The 18949-nt window shown below is 42.7% G+C and overlaps 1 protein-coding gene across 3 annotated transcripts in view; it reads right to left on the reverse strand.

The window, feature by feature from the left end:
• Window positions 1-244: 244 nt before the first annotated feature.
• The window catches only part of LANCL2 (LanC like 2), a 72053-nt gene continuing 53348 nt past the window's right edge, over window positions 245-18949 (reverse strand). For all 3 annotated transcript variants that reach the window (XM_030797049.1, XM_030797050.1, XM_030797051.1), the window contains exons 7-9: window positions 8499-8675; window positions 5503-5575; window positions 245-2733 (exon numbers count right to left, since the gene is read on the reverse strand). In XM_030797049.1, coding sequence (XP_030652909.1) covers window positions 2639-2733; window positions 5503-5575; window positions 8499-8675 — 345 coding nt within the window. In that variant the 3' untranslated portion in view covers window positions 245-2638. The remainder of the gene's footprint in view (window positions 2734-5502; window positions 5576-8498; window positions 8676-18949) is intronic.

Raw genomic sequence — 18949 nt, forward strand, 5'->3', positions numbered from 1 at the left:
GCTAATTTTTATATTTTTAGTAGAGATGGGGTTTCACCATGTTGGCCAGGATGGTCTCGATCTCTTGACCTCATGATCCGCTCAACTCGGCCTCCCAAAGTGCTGGGATTACAGGCATGAGCAACCATGACCAGCCGCAACTGCCACATTTTTAAGTGAAGAATCCAACCTTCGGAACAGTCACCATTGCTCCTAACCAATGTCACTCTCAAACACGGAGAAATGAAAACGAATGACGATTCCATAGGCCATCACCACAGAACTGGCTTTTACTAACAAAACCAAAGAACCTCAAACACTTTTTGTGGACATCAAATTCTTTCTTTCGTATTTTAAAATGACATTATGCATGTACGTATTTTTTAAATTTAGACACATTTTAGAGAACACAATTGTGAACACAAATCCAAGAAATGAATGAGATGTACTGGTCTGATTCAAACACTTCACTTAAACTGACTTCTGTCAATCCTCTGTCCTGTGAAGTAAGTCCCGTTTCTCCTTTGCCTGGAGGGACCGAGCTGGAATTACTGTCACATGTGACAGACATGAGGCAGGGGTTAATGCAGAGCCACGGAACAGCACCTCTGATGACATCTAGTGGATAAGTAGGAAGGTGTCAACCCAGGTGGCTTTTAAAAAAATCTGTAAATAAAATCTCCTTTATTCCACAGATTTTTTTAATCTTTCCCTCAGTGTGTTAGAAAGACTAATAGTGTTTTTCAAACATGTGTGTGGATGGACTCACCTGGGGAGACACCCGCCCTGTGGCTGCTCTGCAGACACCTGGCTGCACCAGCTGCCTCCTCCTCTGAGAGGGGCTGCCCTGGAGAGCACCATGCTGGCTGTGTTGCCTACTGGCTTCCCTTGAGAAACGGGGAGGCAGGACCTCTACTGAGTGCTGTGATGTGTTGTGTTTTGATGTGGTGGGTCGGGAGGATGGGAACAATGTTATTTGGATGAGATTGGACATCGTGTGAGGTCTTCAGCAAAGCAGCTACCCTCAGCTCATTGATGACAGCATCCTGCCTGCAGGTGTGGGCTGCTGGACTGCCTGCAAAGCCCATCAGCAGGCCCTGGAAGCCAGGTAAAATAGGATCGGGATGATTTCTATTCACAGAAGTCATCAATCTAACATGAAAGAAAATAATCATGACTCAGGAGCAAGGGTGTCTGCAGCAAAGAGACTCTCCAGGCATCGTTTAGAAGCTGAATGTCACACATTTAGGGTGCCAGCCCCACACATAACCACACAAGTAAAAAGGAAGCTTTTCTCCTAAACTGACATTCTTTTTTCTCCTTTCTGAGAGGTGTGGACACTGGGGCTGGGAAATGCTCAGGACGCCCCCTGCAGACAAGGACTGGGCTGTTAAGAGAGGCCTCTTGTCTTTCATGACACAAGCCTTAGCTCACAAGACGAGAAGTACTTAGTCCCAGACCACCTGCTCCATGATGACAGAAACCCTTCTAAAAACTGGAATCTGCGTGATAGAATTAATGAAGGTAGGCTAACCCAAACCACCGCTCACATTTTTTTAAATAAAAGTCACACAAATACCATAATGTTGTTGGTTAGAACATTATGTTTCTCATATCTATAAATGAGGGCTAGTACTTTTTATCACCCAAAAGTAGACAAAATAATACGACAAATTTAGACTTTGATAACTTTCCAAAAGGTTGAAATAAGTTTAATTGCAGGGACATGAGTCCAGTTGAGTGTCTTTCTGTTAATCTGTAATAACCCATCTGGAACTATATTTACTCTTCTTAGAACAGTAACTTATAATGTTGATAAACTGAGGTGGAGCCTGTTTTAGTAACATATACCTGGGTAAATGTTCTGGAAATGCCAGTGCTTAGTCACTGCTGCCTCCAGTGTGGCCATCAAAGGCTTCTTGGGAAAGCTCCCTTTGGGTCCAGAAGTCTCCCCCACAAAGCTCCAACTGCCCTGGACTCTACACAAAGCACCTGAAGCCTCTGCTGGGAATGGGGCCCTGACAGAGCTGCAATGCACCCTGAGGCTTCTTTAAAACACAAAGGTGAGTGCAAAATCCAAACAGGAAGCGTTCAACTGCGCACTCCCAAACCACCCCAGCACGCCCCTGTGCAACTGCTGCTCCTGTCCGTCCGTGGAGTGGTCGGTCCCTCATACTCATCTGGAAGGTGCCACAGAAAAGGCTGACAATGTATTATCACTAAGATAGACCCTAGATAATCTTTCTGATATACAAGATAGACACCACCTGTTCCCTCATTTGTCAATATGGAAGAAACCCCACTTTATACATTTTATACAGAAAAGTGGACACTGCCATACATTCATGCATGGTCAGCTCTGAGCCCTCAGGAATAGAAGGGCCTTCCATTTAATACAGCTTACACCTGGAGACAACAAACACCAAGAAACATGCAAACACTACACAGAATCTGTATGTGAAGAAGTCATATTTTATGCCGATGAGGGTGCTGTTAGAAAATGTTGATGGATGGCTTCGGTCACTCATGCTAGTCTAACAGAGGGGCCTGTGACGGTGTCTGCTTCTCTTTCAAGATTCCCAGTTGTTTCTGTGTCAGGCACTAAGCAATCTGGTGGCTTTTGGTCCAAATGGGTATTTTAGTTGTCTTTTTGCACCTTTTAATCCCTCTTCGAAGAGTCAAGTTCAAATGCTGGAAACTGTGATGTCTCTGGTCCCAGGACATCGGACAGAAAGTGAATAGCGCCAGCCATGCCTGCAATGTAAAATGAGGAGTCTCTTAGGAATGGCATAAGGGTAGTGTCTAAAACAGTGACTTTTAATCATTTCCCTTACGAGGGGCTGCAAGCATGTGGGAAAGGTGCTGAGGACTCTAAAGATGACTTCATTAAAAACCAAAGATATCCTTATATTTAGCACCTGGCAGGTAATATAATAATACCAGTTTTCCTCACTATCTTTATTTAAAAAATTGGTTACTGGGCTTTAATCTTATATCTTGAAACTTTAAGGTGGCATCACAGAATCGCTATGGAAGTTATGGATGCTGCTAATTACGATATTCCTACACACGGAGCTTCCCCTCAGAGCCTGTATATACTCAAAGTTGCATTTTACATCTTCTTGATATTTGAAGAATGTTATTTTTAACAAACCTCAATTTGGTCAAAATCCCCACCCCAAATCACTGCAGTAATTAAGCAGTGGGTTTTCAACTAGACTCACAGCAGCACAGGAAGGGTGTGGGGTGGAGAAGGTGCTAGTAGCCCACCAAAGCCTCAGGTCTCCTGTCCCCACTCAAATCAGAATAATCCTCCTTTATAGGGTTTTTGTTTACAGTTTTTCTTTTGATGTAAAATTCATGTACAATGAAACACATAAATCCAAAGTGTACTTCTCTGAGGTTTGTAAAATGCATATACATGTGCAAACAAAACCCGCTTAAGACCTGAAATATTTCCATCACCCCAGGAAGTTCTAAGTGCCCCTCTCCAGTCCCTCCCATCCCTGTGGTCCCCCCAGAGGTAACCGGCAGCCTGGTCTTGGTCCACCATGGATTAATTCTGCCTGCTTTGGCACTCTTATGAGCATGGCCACAGTGTATAGCCCTTGTATCTGGCTCCTTCGTCAGGGTTCCTGCAATTCATTCACGTTCTGTGCATGTTCATAGTTGGCCCCTTCTTACTGCTGAACAGTACACTGCAGACTGTTTCCCCATTTTTCCTCCTGAAGGTCATCTGGGGTGTTCCCGGCCTTCTCTGTAAGTTTTTGTTTAAAGAAAGGTTCCAGGAACTTATTTAAAAAATTAGAAAACCACTGACCTAGGAGTGCCTATGAGAAGTAAACAAGGACCCATAACAAGCATAGGAGGCCCTACAGCAAGCCCTGCGGGGATGAGCCTGGCTTTCCTGCTCAGGTGTGTGGGCAGCGGATCCACTGGGCGGTGTACTCCAGCAGGAATGAGTTCCTCCAGAAGGGGTGCCAGGTGCCAGTGAGCCCTCCCAGTGGCTCCTCCAGCTGGCCAGTTTGCCACAATGGCCTGCATTGCTAGGCACACGGCTTAATAATCCCTCCGTCCCCTGACGGGAATTTGGTGAGAGTCCCCCACAGTTCTGTCTGCCAGGCACTGGCGAGGCACAGGGGAAGGAGGTGACCTATTAACTTCCTGCCTTTAGGGAGCTGTACATCCAAATCTTTTGACCCACTGGGGCTCTGAAGGTGCTACTATCAACTTGATAAACTCCATTTAGAGTTCAGGCATTAACTCTGTTATATCTGATGCAAATGGATTGTATTTTTATGACACAGAGGACTAAAACTTTTATTCTAATAAGTACTTTTTCCTTATGAGTTCTCTGAATATTAAAAAAGATCATCTTCTGCAAAAGATGTGACACATGCTCTGTTTTCTGCTCATATTTCTAAAATGTGATTTAAAAATATTACCAGTATGAAAACTAAAACAGGACATACCACTACAGACGATGCAGACAGAGGATGATAAGGAATACCAATAGCTTACACATATGAATTTCACCACATGTACACAATTAACCAATTTCCCCAAAATTACAAACTATGACAGCTCACCCAACATGAAATAGATAACTTGAACAGCCCTATAACTATTTTGAAAACTGAATTTATTTTAAAAGTCTAGAAAAATAAATCTCTAGACCTGGAAGTTTGTACTGGAGAATTCTACCAAACATTTAAGTTACACTAATACCAATTCTTCCACCAATTAACACAGTCTGTCCCAGAAAACAGAAGAAGATACTTCTCAACACGGTTTCGTAGGTCAGTATGACCCTGATACCAAAACCAGAGAAAGACAGCACAAAACAGGAAAACTGCAGGCCAATATCCTTCATGAATAGAGATGCAAAAACCTTTACCAAAATGCTAGCAAACAAAGCATGCCCATACCCACATATAAATCTAACGAATATCCGGGCCTGTTTGTGGGGCTTCTGTTTGTGTTTCTGTCTTCCCTTCCCTGCGCCCGCAGTGGACTCTGGAATTCTTGTTGCTTTCACTGACTGCCTATCAGTGCTCTTCTTTTCAGAACTTTCTTCAGTATTCATTCTTGCTATTTTTTCTACTTACTAATATTTCTAATTGCTAACATTAATTATGCATACTTCTTTATATGATATTAAATATATTTAAGTAATTATTCAAGCTTCCCATGAATACACCAATATTAAATATGCAACATTACAGATGAAACGCAGAGGAGTAAACTATTTTTTCCATTGCTAACAGCAAGCCTCTACGTTCTGTCTGCATAGACACCTCACAAAAAACCTAAGAACACTTGGAAGACATTCACAGGAGCAAAAAAAAAATAGGTAAGGTGAAGAGATTCAACATAATTTTCAGCAATAAGCTACTTTGCTGACTTATTTTACAGTTTGGAAGTATTACTTGAGCCAGGTCAAATATGAACAGTGCCAGTCTACTACAGGGGCAGGAGAACCAATTTCATCCATTTAATCTATGGCATTTTTCTCACTCTTACCTTCAAAGAGCGAATAGGGTCTGTCAGGAATGCGGCACCCGTGTGCTCCGTAATCTAGACACCACTCTGCAAACTGAAAAGAAAGGGATTTCTTTTTAAGACTGGAGTTTCTACTTGGTGAAAAGGCAATAAATGAGAATGCAATGTCTTCACAGGCATCAGGGAAGTGGACCCCCAGCTGTAGGGCATTCAGCGTGGGCTCCATGGGCTACTGCACCCCCCTCTTCCAGGGGTGAGGCCCAGCAAGCCTCTGCTTGCGGCTGCCTCAGCTGTAGAGTGGGGTCTGCCTTACGGCTGCTGGGAAGTCCGAGGTGAAAACCGAACGGCTCAATGACACTGTTCTCCCTGGCACCTTCCTCCTGCCGCTTCAGCTGATGATTCCAGAAGCAACTCGAAACGCCTGCTCTACCCTGAACAAAAAAACCCTGGCTCTAAAATGGCTCTCAGCAGCAGCTGCTGGCTCCCCCGGCCCCAGCTGGGAAACAGCTTCAGCCCTGCCCGGGGCCGCCTCTCACCGCAGCCCCTCCACAGCTGCTGCTGCTTGGCAGCCTCTCCACCTTCCCAGCCCATGGCCCTCAGCCCTCCTTGTGCTCTCCTCTGAGCTCCTTGACCCTTTCTTCTTAGACCTCTTCAGTGGGTGTTTCCATATCGTTTTAATAAACTTCCCTTTTGTGCCTAAGCTAACATAATTTGAAGGGTCATTTGTACACTAAGAATTATAAGTAATAAACATGAGGAGTATCAAGTTCAGCACACGTAAAAAGAAGCTCACTCTGCTTTTCCCCTCCCAATCTGCTCACTCTTAGCTTGTTTGATGGCCCATCTACCCAGTTTTCCAAGTCAGACAACAGAAAGACATTCAGATATTTCCACCTTCTCCACATTTAAAAACATGCATTAAATTCTGTGGGCTTTACATCATAGGTGTTTCTAAATGTCTCATTTTTTATTCCAACCTATACTTTGGCTTATGACTCAACATTTCTTGCATTAATTACTAAACCGCTATTTGGAGAAACCCAAGCCCGCCTCATTCTTCCTACTGGGACTACAGCAATCTTTCTAAAAGAGGAGTCTGAACATGGATTCCAAACCCTTCCATGAGCCCCCATCTTCCAAATCAGTATCCAGTGCTAGCTGATTATTAAAATTACTGGGGGAGCTTGAAAAATATTAGTGCTGAGGCTTCCTCATTTAACTGGTCTAGAGTGAGGTCCAGGCATGATTTGAAAGCTTCCCAGTGGTACAAGGTTGAGAACTACTGGCTATAGGGAAGGACTAACTTTCTCTGGCCTCTACCCACCTGTCTGACTTTTACCTTTTGCCACACATTTCCTTCCCTTTGCATCCCAAAGGCTGAAGTGTTTACAGAGTCAGGAACACACTGAGCTGGTTCATGCTCTGCAGCTCTGCCCAAGCTATTCTCCTTATCACAACTGCATTCCACCTTTGCAGGCCATCCCTGCCTGGCCCACCTGAAAAACCCCTCATCTTTAAAAAACCGGCTGCGTCTCAACCCTCCTGCGGTCTTCTCATATTGCCCATATTTGCATAATCATCTACCATCATCACATCATCAAGGCTGGCCCAGGCCTGCGGAATCTGGCTGCTCCCCGCTCGCTGGCTCCTGTTCTGCCCCATCCCCCGTGCTCCAGCCACAGTGTAGTTCACACAGGCCCTGGGTGCTCACACCTCTGGGCCTTTGGAACAGCAGTTTCTTCTCCTTTTCGCATCTTTCCTCATCCCCCTTTGCTTAATTTCGAGCTGTCCCTCAGGTCTTGGCTGAGACATCCCTTGCTGACCTGCCATGCCAAGTTGGGCCCTGCCTTCTTTGCTTCCACAGCCTCCTGCATGCGTCCATCAGTGGGGGAGCCACAGATGTGTGTGCATTTTCCGGCGCACCAACAAGGTGGGGCCCTTTGCATTAGGGTTGAGAAGTCTTCATAAAGTAACAGATGTTCAAAAAGTATAAAGAACATATCAGCTGCAATGCCTCCATCTAACAAGGGTCACTGTACACAGTTTAGTGTATTTTCTTCCAATCTTTTTTCTGTGTGCACACAACTACATTTTGTGAAATGTGTACATAATAAAAATACTAGCAAACATTTACTGAGTCTTGCTCTGTGTCATTCATCTTCACATGTCCAGTGCATGTTTACTGAGTTTCTACTCGGTGCTATACACTGCTCCAAGTACTAGTGTAGAATAGTGACCCAGACAAACGAGATCAAGAAGCTTATGTTCTACCAGGCTGCACACTCAAGAAACAAGCCAAAACATACAATGAGCAACTGAGTGATCATCCACTTGGGGGGTCTCAAAGATCCCTCCAAGAATGTCACAATTCAGATCAGCATGGCAAGGAGCTGAAAGAATAGTGCTCCTGAAGGGAACAGTTAACGACAGGTCCGGTGGAAACAAGAGTGACACACTCTGTTCTTAGAGAGGGCAGCATGGCTGTATTATGGCAGGCTAGAGGGCAGGGTAAGGTGAGACTGGGCGGAGACACAGAGAGGGGCCAAGGTGCGCAGGGCTCTATCAACCCAGCGGAGGAGCACAGGCTCCATCTGCAGTCAATGGGAAGCCGCTGGAGGGTGTTGGCAGGACGATTACAAACAATCTGCACATTAGCTCAGTTCTGCTTGGAACATCCTTAGGAAGTGGGTAGTATTTTTTTTTCTGTCTGTACAAATGAGGAAACTGAGGCTTGAAGAAGAGACATATCCAAACTTATAAAGCCAACAAATGGCACAGGTGGTAATTCTCATCAGGTAGTGACTCCAGGACACATATTCTTCAGAAACCATTGACATTTGTCCACCCCACTCTATAGAGAGGGACACTGTGGCCCAGAGAAACCACAGAAGAAAAAGAGGAAGCTACAGAATTGGGAGAAACAGGTTAAAAGAAGGAACAGGAGTTGTACTTCTGGACTCTGGATTCTGTGCACACTCGGGGTTGTTCAGAAGCAGTTCCAGCAGAGCCGCCCTCACCTTGCAAGCGCGGTAGAGGTACTTCTTATCCTGCGTGAGGCGGTAAAGGGACAGGAAGGAGTAGCCGTTGCCAGCAGTCCCATGGCATATCCCGTAGCCCTTCCGCAGCAAACCTCGCTGCCAAATCACGTCGCTACACTCCATGGCCTCTTTCAAGTACTTCTCCTCCTTAAAGACCTGGGCAAATTCAGAACAAAGCAGTGTTAAAAAGACGGTTTCAACGACGAGTTGGCAAAATACTTTCCCTTTCTGGTTAGAATATGGCATGATATTAGGAAAACTGAAATGGCAGTGGGGATGAAAAACAGACAAACAAACAAAAAAAAACCCCCAGCAACACCGTACGTAGAATCTTGCAATCTCAATCCATTAGCCCAGCGGTCTCCAACCTTTTTGGCACCAGCGACTGGTTTTGTGGAACCATTTTTCAATGGCCAGGAAGGTGAGTGGGGGATGGTTTCGGGATGAAACTGTTCCACCTCAGATCATCAGGCATTAGATTCTCATAAGGAGCACGCAACCTAGATCCCTTGCATAAGCAGTTCACGATACGGTTCGCTCTCCTGCGAGAATCTAACATGGCCGCTGATCTGACAGGCGGCAGAGCTCAGACAGTAATGCAAGTGATGGGGAGCGACTGTAAATACAGTTGAAGCTTCACTTGCTTGCTGCTGCTTACCTCCTGCTGTGCAGCCCAGTCCCTAACAGGCCACGGACCAGTACCAATTCACAGCCTGGGGGCTGGGGACCCCTGCATTAGCCTCTTCCCCTTGTCCTCCTTCTGCTTCACGGTTTTACTAAAGTAATGCTAAAATTTAGTTTTTAAAATTAAAATTAAAAGATGCCATATCTTTTTGGTAAGATGTTTTCCTTGTTTCTTGGCACATACATGCCATGGCTCTAAAACTTCTGCTCTTATAGAAGGCAATCGAGAGAGTGAGGCCCTGTTAGCAGGGCAAGAATGTCCAATACACTGGTCAGTACACATCAACAGGACCCGAGGACCCTGTACCACCAGGCTAGCCAGATCCATCTTCATCCATCCCAAGGAAGCTGGCACAAAGCTTTCTGGGGTCCAGGAGCAAGCATCACCTCCCTGAGTTGTTTATATGGTCAGCTGCAGAGACAGGCAGGCTCAGTGAAGGCAAGAGACGGCAAGAAGCAGCTGTGGGTTTTCACTTCCTGAGATTCCCTTGTACATTTTCTTCTTTCTCCTCACATGCCATGTACTGTTTTCCTGATCCTTTTCTCAGAGTCTGTTCTTAGTTATCCCTACCTGCTAAACTCATCCCATTCCAGTGCAAATGGGTTTTGGACAATGAATCAGAGGCACAAAGGTCATCACTACTTGGGTGGCAGGTCAGGTCCCTCTACTTGTGACTGATGAGCTGGACACTCAGCCGAGAAGGGCTCTGAGGCCTCAGGAAGAAGGCGGAGGTTGGGGGGCAGGGCACGAACTACGACCAGTGTCTACAGAGGTCAGAGCGGGAAACAGAGACACAGCAAATCACCAGGGAGATTAAATGTTCCCAAAGTTAGGCTGTTAGGGAATCAGAAGCAGGACCCCCTCTATCAGTCACAAAGGCAGCTAAGATGTGGGCTCTGGGGTCAGACAGCCTGAGCTGAGTCCCTACTGTCACCTTTTAACTGGGTGACCTTGGATAAGTCACTGAAAGTCTATGTCGTAGTTTTCTCAACTATAAAAGGATGACATTCCTTCACCTCAGTGGCTTGCTATGAAGATTAAAATGTGATCACATCCATGGAGCTCCTGGAACAGTGCCTGGCACATGGGAAGTGCTAGCTATTTCCTGGCTATGATTAACCATTACTCTTTCTACGGTATTGTGCCGGCGCACATACTTCATCCTGTCACTTGCATCTTTAGCCTCTGAAAATGAACTGTAAAAGAAAACATGTTTTCCCATCCTAAGGAAATATTTGGTCAAAGCTACTGGGTGAGAAGGTATTGTTTGAGAGGCTGTGTTCTGAAATCACACAGAGTGAGGCCAGCCCTAAAGTGAGCCGGAGCTGCCCCTGCTGGTAGGAGCCTGGGTGAGTGAGGGTCCACAGGGAAACCGAACAGGGTTCCTTCATGCTGTCCCTGTGCCTGCGAGGCTGAGGCTGCTAGAGCCATGCCCACAATGCAGCCTGCACTGCTGCTTCTCAGCACCAGCAGCCTACCATGCCCGCTCCTGCCACCACATAACACTCATGCTCTAAGCAAACAGCTTCTTCTAACAGCGAGACATCTGAGAATTCAGAACTATAGAAAAAAGCTCCTGGACTTAATCACAGATACATCTTCTCCACATTGTATTACAGCAATCATACATGGGCTACAAAATCCATGTACTTATCCATATTACCTCCCCCAAATGGTAAGTTTCCCTGGGCAGTACAGGACAGAAAGTGTGGAAAGACAGCACAATGCAAAGGAAAACCCAAGGGCTCTGGAGTCAGTCAGAGGCAGGGCTAGAGCCCCTGTTCCACCACGGCAGACTGTGACTCCAGGCCAGCTGCTGCACCCCACCCGACCTGGGCCTGTGCACCCATGCTACAAAACGGATGGATCCCAAGATGACCCAAACGTCAGAAATAGGGACAAGGGTTTTAGGCAGTTATTAGAAATATCTTCAAAGATAAAAAGGGAACTATACTCATCATCAGTGAACCTTCAGAAGAGAAAGGGAGAATAAGACAGAAACAAAGAGATATTCTGGACCTAGAAAAACATCAATAGGTAAAATTACAAAACTCGCTGGGTGGGTTTAAGAGCAGGCTGGCCATAACAGAAGAAACCATGAATGAATACAAAACCAGGGAAATAGCAATCATCTGATCCAAATTACAGAGAAGAACGAGAAATCTGGAAAACAAAAGCCTCAGGAACCCGTAGGAAAAGAGCGGCCAGTCACCCAGTGTACTAAAAGATACACATTTACAAGTTCAAGTTCAAAGGCTCTTAAGCACGATAAATACAAATACACCTAGACATGTAACAGTTAAACTACTGAAAACCAAAAATTAAGAGGAAACCGTGAAAGCCTCTAGAGAAAAAGCACATGTTCCATACAAGAGAACAGTGCAAAGAATGACTTCGAACGAACAAAGGTGGACGACGACGGAACACTGCCTTTAAAGCACCGAAAAGAAAAAAAAGTCAACCTAGAATTCCACACCCAGCAAAAATGTATTTAAGAATAAAGGTGAAATAAAAACAAATTTAAGACAAATGAAAATCAGTTTGTTGTCACCAAACCTATGCTAAGTAAAATTCTACGGGATGAAAGAAATAATACCAGATAGAAATCAGGATCTTCAGGAAGAAACAAGACCACTAAAAATGGGAAATACATAAATAAATATCAAACTATCCTTTTTGCTTGTATCAATTAAAATAAAATATGCAGGGCTATTTAAAGCAAAATTTCTGGCCAGTCCCTATGGTAGTTCACACCTGTAATCCCAGCACTTTAGGAGGCTGAAGCAGAAGCATCACTTGAGCCCAGGAGTTCGAGACTAGCCTAGGCAACATAGTGAGGACCCTGTCTCTTCAAAAACAATTTTTTAAATTAAAAATACAGCAAAAATTCTAACATTCTATTAGTGGTTTACAACATTTGTAGATTTTATAAATATGGCAGATAGAGTGCAAAGCTCTGGAGTAAGCAGAAGTTTCCTATAGTAAGCATGAGTTTCTTACACTTTATGCGAAGTGGCTCAGTGAAAAGCTAAGGACATATATTGCAACCCCTATAGCATTAGTAAAAAAAATATGCAAATAGATACAGTTAAAGAGTTAACAGAGGCCCAGGCACGGTGGCGCTCACACCTGTAATCCCAGCACTTAGGGAGGCCGAGGCTGGCAGATTACCTGAGGTCAGGAGTTTGAGACCAGCCTGGCCAACACGGTGAAACCCCGTCTCTACTAAAAATACAAAAATTAGCCAGCTGGGCATGGTGGCACGTGCCTATAGTCCCAGCTACTCAGGAGGCTGAGGCAGGAGAATCTCTTGAACCCAGGAGGCGGAGGTTGCAGTGAGCTGAGATTGCACCACTGCACTCCAGCCTGGGTGACAAAGTGAGACTCTATCTCAAAAAAAAAAAAAAAAAAAAGAGTCAACAGAAAAATTAAAAGAGAATCCTAAAGCATTTCCAACTAATCTCTCTACCTCCCAACCCCCAAAAAAAAGGCAAGAAAGAAAAAACAGAGGGAGGAAAAACACAAAATGTAATTTTAAAAAATTTAAAATGGCAGAGCTGAATCCAACCACATCAATAATTACATTAAATATATATGAACTAATTCCAATTAAAACACTGAGATTATTAGACTAGCTACAACACAAGTCCCATACAGGGTGAAAGCAAAAAGATGTGTCATGCAAACAGTAATTATAAAATGCCAGAGTAGCTGCATTAATATCAGACAAAGCAGATTTCAAGATAAAGAATATTACCAGAGATAAAAGGAACATTCCATGATGATAAAAGAGTCAATTCATTAGGAAAACATAACCATCATAAACATGTATTAGGACACAGCCTCAAAATACATGAAGCAAACACTAAGAAAATTAAAGAGAAGAAAATAAATAGCTGGGAGACTGTAAAACTCCTCCCATGACTGAGTAAACAAACAGCCGAAACAAATATGTAAGGCAAATCTGTGAGGGTCAGCACACTACAAGCCCACACAGTCTGATCTGTAAACGAAGTTCCCTGGAGTGTGGTCATGACATTCATTCACACACTGGCTGTGGCTGCTTTTGTGCTACAATGATAGAACTGAGTGGTTGCAGAAATTGCATGCACCACAAGCCTAAAATATTTACTATCTGGGTCATTACAGGAAGTTCGCTGACCTCTGTAATTGAAGATCTGAACAATACATCTAACCATTGCCCTAACTGACATTTCTAGCACACTATGCCTGACAACTACACCATTCAGATGCACGTGGGACATTCATCAAGACAGACTATATACTGGCCATAAAATACATCTAAGTAAATTTTAAAATGTTAAATCGTACATAATATGTTCTGTAACAACAATGGAATTAAATCAGAAATCGATGAAAATATCCATATAATTCTCACATATCTGAAAAATACACAACCCACTTCTAAATAACCCATGAATCAAAAGAGAAATCATAAGGGTAATTAGGGAATATCCAAAACTAAATGAAAATGAAAACAAGACATAAAATATTTGGGAACAGAGCTAAAATAGTGCTTACAGGAAAATGTAAAGCTTTAAATGCTTGTATTAGAAAAAAAGAAAGGTACAAAACCTAAGATTCCACTTTAAAAAGTTAGAAAAGAGCAAAGTAAATCTAAAGTCCATAGAAAGAAATTTTATTTATTTTTATTTATTTATTTTTTTTTGAGACAGGGTCTTACTCTGTCACCTAGGCTACAGTGCAGTGGCGCCACCAGGCCCAGATAATTTTGGATTTTTTGTAGAGATGAGGTCTCACTATGTTGCCCAGGTTGGTCTTGAACTTGTGGCCTCAAGCTATCCTCCACCTTGGCCTCCAAAAGTGCTGGAATTATAGAAGTGAGCTACTGGGCCCAGACCCACAGACGGAAATTTTAAAATGAAAAGAAGAAAAATCAATGAAATAGAAAATAGATAAAGCTAAAATTTATGTTTATTTCTTTGAAAGATCAATACAACTTTGATAAAGCTGCTATCTAGATTGATGAAAGAGAGAGAGAGAAAACATAAATTACTAATATCAAGAATAAAAGAGAGGCCAGAGTGGTGGCTCACACCTGTAATCCCAGCACTTTGGGAAGCCGAAGTAGGCGGATCACCTGAGGTCAGGAGTTCGAGACCAGCCTGGCCTACATGGTGAAACCCTGTCTCTACTAAAAACACAAAAATGAGTCAGGCGTGGTACCTTGTGTTTGTAATCGTGACTACATGGAAGGCTGCAGCAGGAGAATTGCTTGAACTCAGGAGGCGGAGGTTGCAGTAAGCCAAGATTGTGCCACTGCACTCCAGCCTGGGAGAAACAGCGAGATTCTATCTCGAAAAGAAAAAAGAATAAAAGAGAAACTATCACTTCAGACCTTACTAAACATTAAAAAAATGAGATATGAATAACATTATGCCAATAAATTTGACAACTTAGATAAAATGAGAAAACATATTGAAAAACACAATTAACAAAACTGATGCAAAATGATTCTATTAATGAAATTGAATTCATAATAAAAAATTTTCCCACAAACATTTAAGCAAGTAATAACACCGATTATACACAAAATCTTTCTGAAAATAAGAGAAAACACTTTCCAACTCATGTACATGACCAGCATAATCCTGATACCTGATTCCTAATAAAAACAAAGATTTTATAGAAAAAGAAAATATGTACTAAGAAACATAAAAATCTTTAACAAAATATTAGCAAACCAAATCTAGCAATATTAATAAAAAGAAAAGGATAAAAATCATGTCCAAGTGAGGTTTATACTAGGAATGCAAGGTCGACTCAACTTTTAAAAACCAATCAGTGTAAAATCACCATATTAATAAAACCACAGAGGAAAACCACAGGAGCATTTGAATAAATCCAGGGAAAAAAAATGACAAAATTCAACATCCCTTCATGATAACCAGTAATAAAAGGAACTTCTTCAATCTGATAAAAGCCATCTAAGAAAAACAGTTAAAAGTATATTTGATGGGGAAATATTTAATGTTTTTCTCTACGATTGTGAATAAAGCAAAGACGTCTACTCTGACCACTTCTATTCAATATTATACTATAGATCCTAACCAATGTAATAAGAGAGGTAAAGGAAATAAAAGGCACAGAGTTGGAAAGGAAGAAGAAAACTCACAGATACAGTATGTATACATGGAAAATCCTAAGTAATCTATAAAAAGCTACTAGAACTGATACATGAATTTAGCACAGAATATAAAGTCAATATACAAAAAGCAATTGTGGCCAGTTACAGTGGCTCAAGCCTGTAATCCCAGCACTTTGGGAGGCCGAGGTGGGTAGATCCCTTGAACTTGGGAGTTTGAGACCAGCCTGGTCAATATGGCGAAACCCCATCTCTGCAAAAAAATACAAAAATTAGCCAGGCATGGTGGTGCATGCCTGTAATCCCAGCTACTCAGCTAAGGCAGGAGGATATCTTGAGCCTGGGAGGTACAGGCTGCAGTGAGCCATGATCACACCACTGCACTTCAGCCTGGGTAACAGAGTGAGACTCTGTCTCCGAAAAAAAAAAAAAAAAAATGCAGTTGTATTTCTATATACTGGCAATACATAATTGGAAAATGTAAATAAATAGCATATCTAGGGATAAATTTAACAAAAGATGTGTAAGACCTGTGCAGCAAAAACTATAAAGCACTACTGACAGAAATTAAAGAAAATATAAATGGAGAGATATACCACATTTGTGAGCAGAAGGACTCAACATTATTAAGATGTCAGTTCTGGCCAGGCACAGTGGCTCATGCCTGTAATCCTAGCACTTTGGGAGGCCAAGGTGGGCAGATCACTTGAGCTCGGGAGTTCAAGACCAGCCTGGCCAACATGGTGAAACCCCCGTCTCTACTAAAAATACAAAAACTAGCCGGATATGGTGGTGGGCACCTGTAATCCCAGCTACTCAGGAGGCTGAGGCAGGAGAATTGCTTGAACCTGGGAGGCGGAGGTTGCAGTGAGCCGAGATCACACCTACTCCAGCCTGGGCGACCAAGCAAGACTCCATCTCAAAAAAAAAGATGTCAGTTAGTTCTACCCAAGTGGATCTAGAGATTCAATGATTCAATGCACTCTGACTCATAACTCCAATAGGCTCCATTTTTAGAAGCTAACAAATGGACTCTAAAACTTATATGAAAATACAAAGGACCTGGAATATTCAAAGTGATTCTGAAAAAGAACAAAGTTAGAGGTCTTAAGTTACCTGATCTCAAAACTTACAATAAATGCAGAATAAGAAAAACAACGTGGTAATATCATGTAGGTAAACAGGCCAAAGTAACTGAATGGAGTCCAGAAACAGACCCAGCCTTATTAGGTCATTTGATTTTTGACAGAGGAACCAAAATCAATCAAATGGGAAAAATAAATGTCTTTTCCACAAAAGGTATGGGAACAATCAGATATCCCTATGGTTAAAAAAAAAAAAAAAAACACCTCAGGCTGGGCACAGTGGCTCATGCCTGTAATCCCAGCACTTTGGGAGGCCGAGGCAGGCGGATCATGAGGTCAGGAGATGGAGACCATCCCGGCTAACACGGTGAAACCCCGTCTCTACTAAAAATACAAAAAATTAACCAGATGTGGTGGCAGACGCCTGACTAGTCCCAGCTACTCGTGAGGCTGAAGCAGGAGAATGGTGTGAACCTGGGAGGCGGAGCTTGCAGTGAGCAGAGATCGTGCCACTGCACTCCAGCCTGGGCGACAGAGTGAGACTCTGTCTCAAAAAAAAAAACAAAAAAAAATCTAAACACCTCGTTTGTTACCTCATGTAATATACAAAACTTAATTTGAGATAAATCACAGGCCTAAAGGTAAAATCTAAAACAATAAAGATTAAAGGAGAGTATTATCTATATAACCTGAGGGTAGGTAAGGTTTCTTAGACAAAACACAGACAGTAATTATCATAAAAAGAAAACACTGAAAAATAGATTTTATCAAAATTTAAAACTCTATTAATCAAAAGATACCATAAAGAATATGATTAGGCAAACTACAGACAGGGAGAAATTATTTGTACGATATATATCTGACAGAGGGACTTTAACCAGAACATATAAAGAATTCTTACAAAAAATAGCAAAAAGACAAAAATAAAATAAAATAAAATAAAACAATGTAGGTAAAACATACGAAGAGACAGGGCTGGGCACAGTGGCTCACACCTATAATTCCAGCAGTTTGGGAGGCCAAGGCAGGAAGATTGCTTGAGTCCAGGAGTTCGAAACCAGCCTGGGCAACAAAAGAAGACCCCGACAAAAATAAAAAGATTTAGCCAGGTGTGGTGGCATGTGCCTGTAGTCCCCAGCTACTTGGGAGGTTGAAGTGGGAGGATCACCTGAGCCCTGAAGGTCGAGGCTACAGTGAGCCAATATCCACCACTGCACTCCAGCCTGGGTGACAGTGCAAGACCCTGTCTCAAAAAATAAGAATAAGAAGAAGATATGAAGAGATAGTCAACAAAGGAAGATACACAATTGGCCCATGAGCACACACAACATTAATCAACCCTGGTCAATCAGGAAGATACAAATAAAACCACAATGAAATACCCACCAAAATAATTAAAATTAAAAAGACTTTCAACACCAAGTGTTGCCAGATGCAGAACAACCAGAACTTGTGGAAAAAGTGGCAATTTCTAAAACTAAACATACACCTACCCTCCGATCCAGTAATTCTACTCCTAGATATTAGCCCAAAAGAAATGAAGACGTATGTCTCTAGACAGACCTGTGCAGGAATGTTCATAGCAGCTTGTTCCTAATAGCCAAAACCTGGAAACCAATGAAAAACAATGATAAACTGGCCGGACACAGTGGCTCATGCCCGTAATCCCAGCAGTTCTGGAGGCCAAGGCAGGCAGATCATCTAGGTCAGGAGTTCAAGACCAGCCTGGGCAACATGGTGAAACCCTGTCTCTACTAAAAATACAAAAAATTAGCTGGGCATGGTGACGTGTGCCTGTAATCCCAGCTACTTGGGAGGCTGACACACGAGAACCGCCTGAACCCAAGAGGCAAAGGTTGTAGTGAGCCAAGATTGTGCCACTGCACTCCAGCCTGGGGGACAGAGCGACACTGTGTCTCAAAAAAAAAAAAAAGAAAGAAAAAAAAGAAAGAAAAACAATGATAAACTATGGTACATTTCAAACTATGGTACATTTATTTAAGTGATGCTTAAAATTAGGAAGGTATCAGGATCTTGAGTAAGGAGGAAAAAAAGTATAGCTTAAAAAAATCTTTTCAAGTAATTCTGATACCCCCTGAAAAACATTCCATGTTTCAAATAACCAACTTGCAAACAAGCTTCGGGAACAGAATTTGTATGAAAGCATTTTCTGACATATATACAATAGTTGGCCACCAGGGGGCACTCCCAATGCAGTTTTATCTGGGGCTTCCCAGGGCAGGCGTGTGGGCACAAGCAGTGATGCTGTGGCTGCTGCCAGATTCAGTTCAGCATCTAAGGACTGCACTCGTGTCACTCTGGTGGGGGTATTATATGCCTTTTTTGGACATCGCATTTACCTTTCCAAATAAATCTCATTTAACAAATGTATTTGTTTACAGTGGCTAAACCCACACAAATTCCTAATGCCCGAGAACTCAAAACGTGAATAGAAGGAAGAATTTGCCACCATTACCCATGATTTTTTGTCAGATAATCAAGAGCTGGCTGTAACTACTCATCAAAATAGCTT

Source organism: Nomascus leucogenys, chromosome 17 (genome assembly GCF_006542625.1).
Source record: "Nomascus leucogenys isolate Asia chromosome 17, Asia_NLE_v1, whole genome shotgun sequence".
NCBI lineage: Eukaryota > Metazoa > Chordata > Mammalia > Primates > Hylobatidae > Nomascus > Nomascus leucogenys.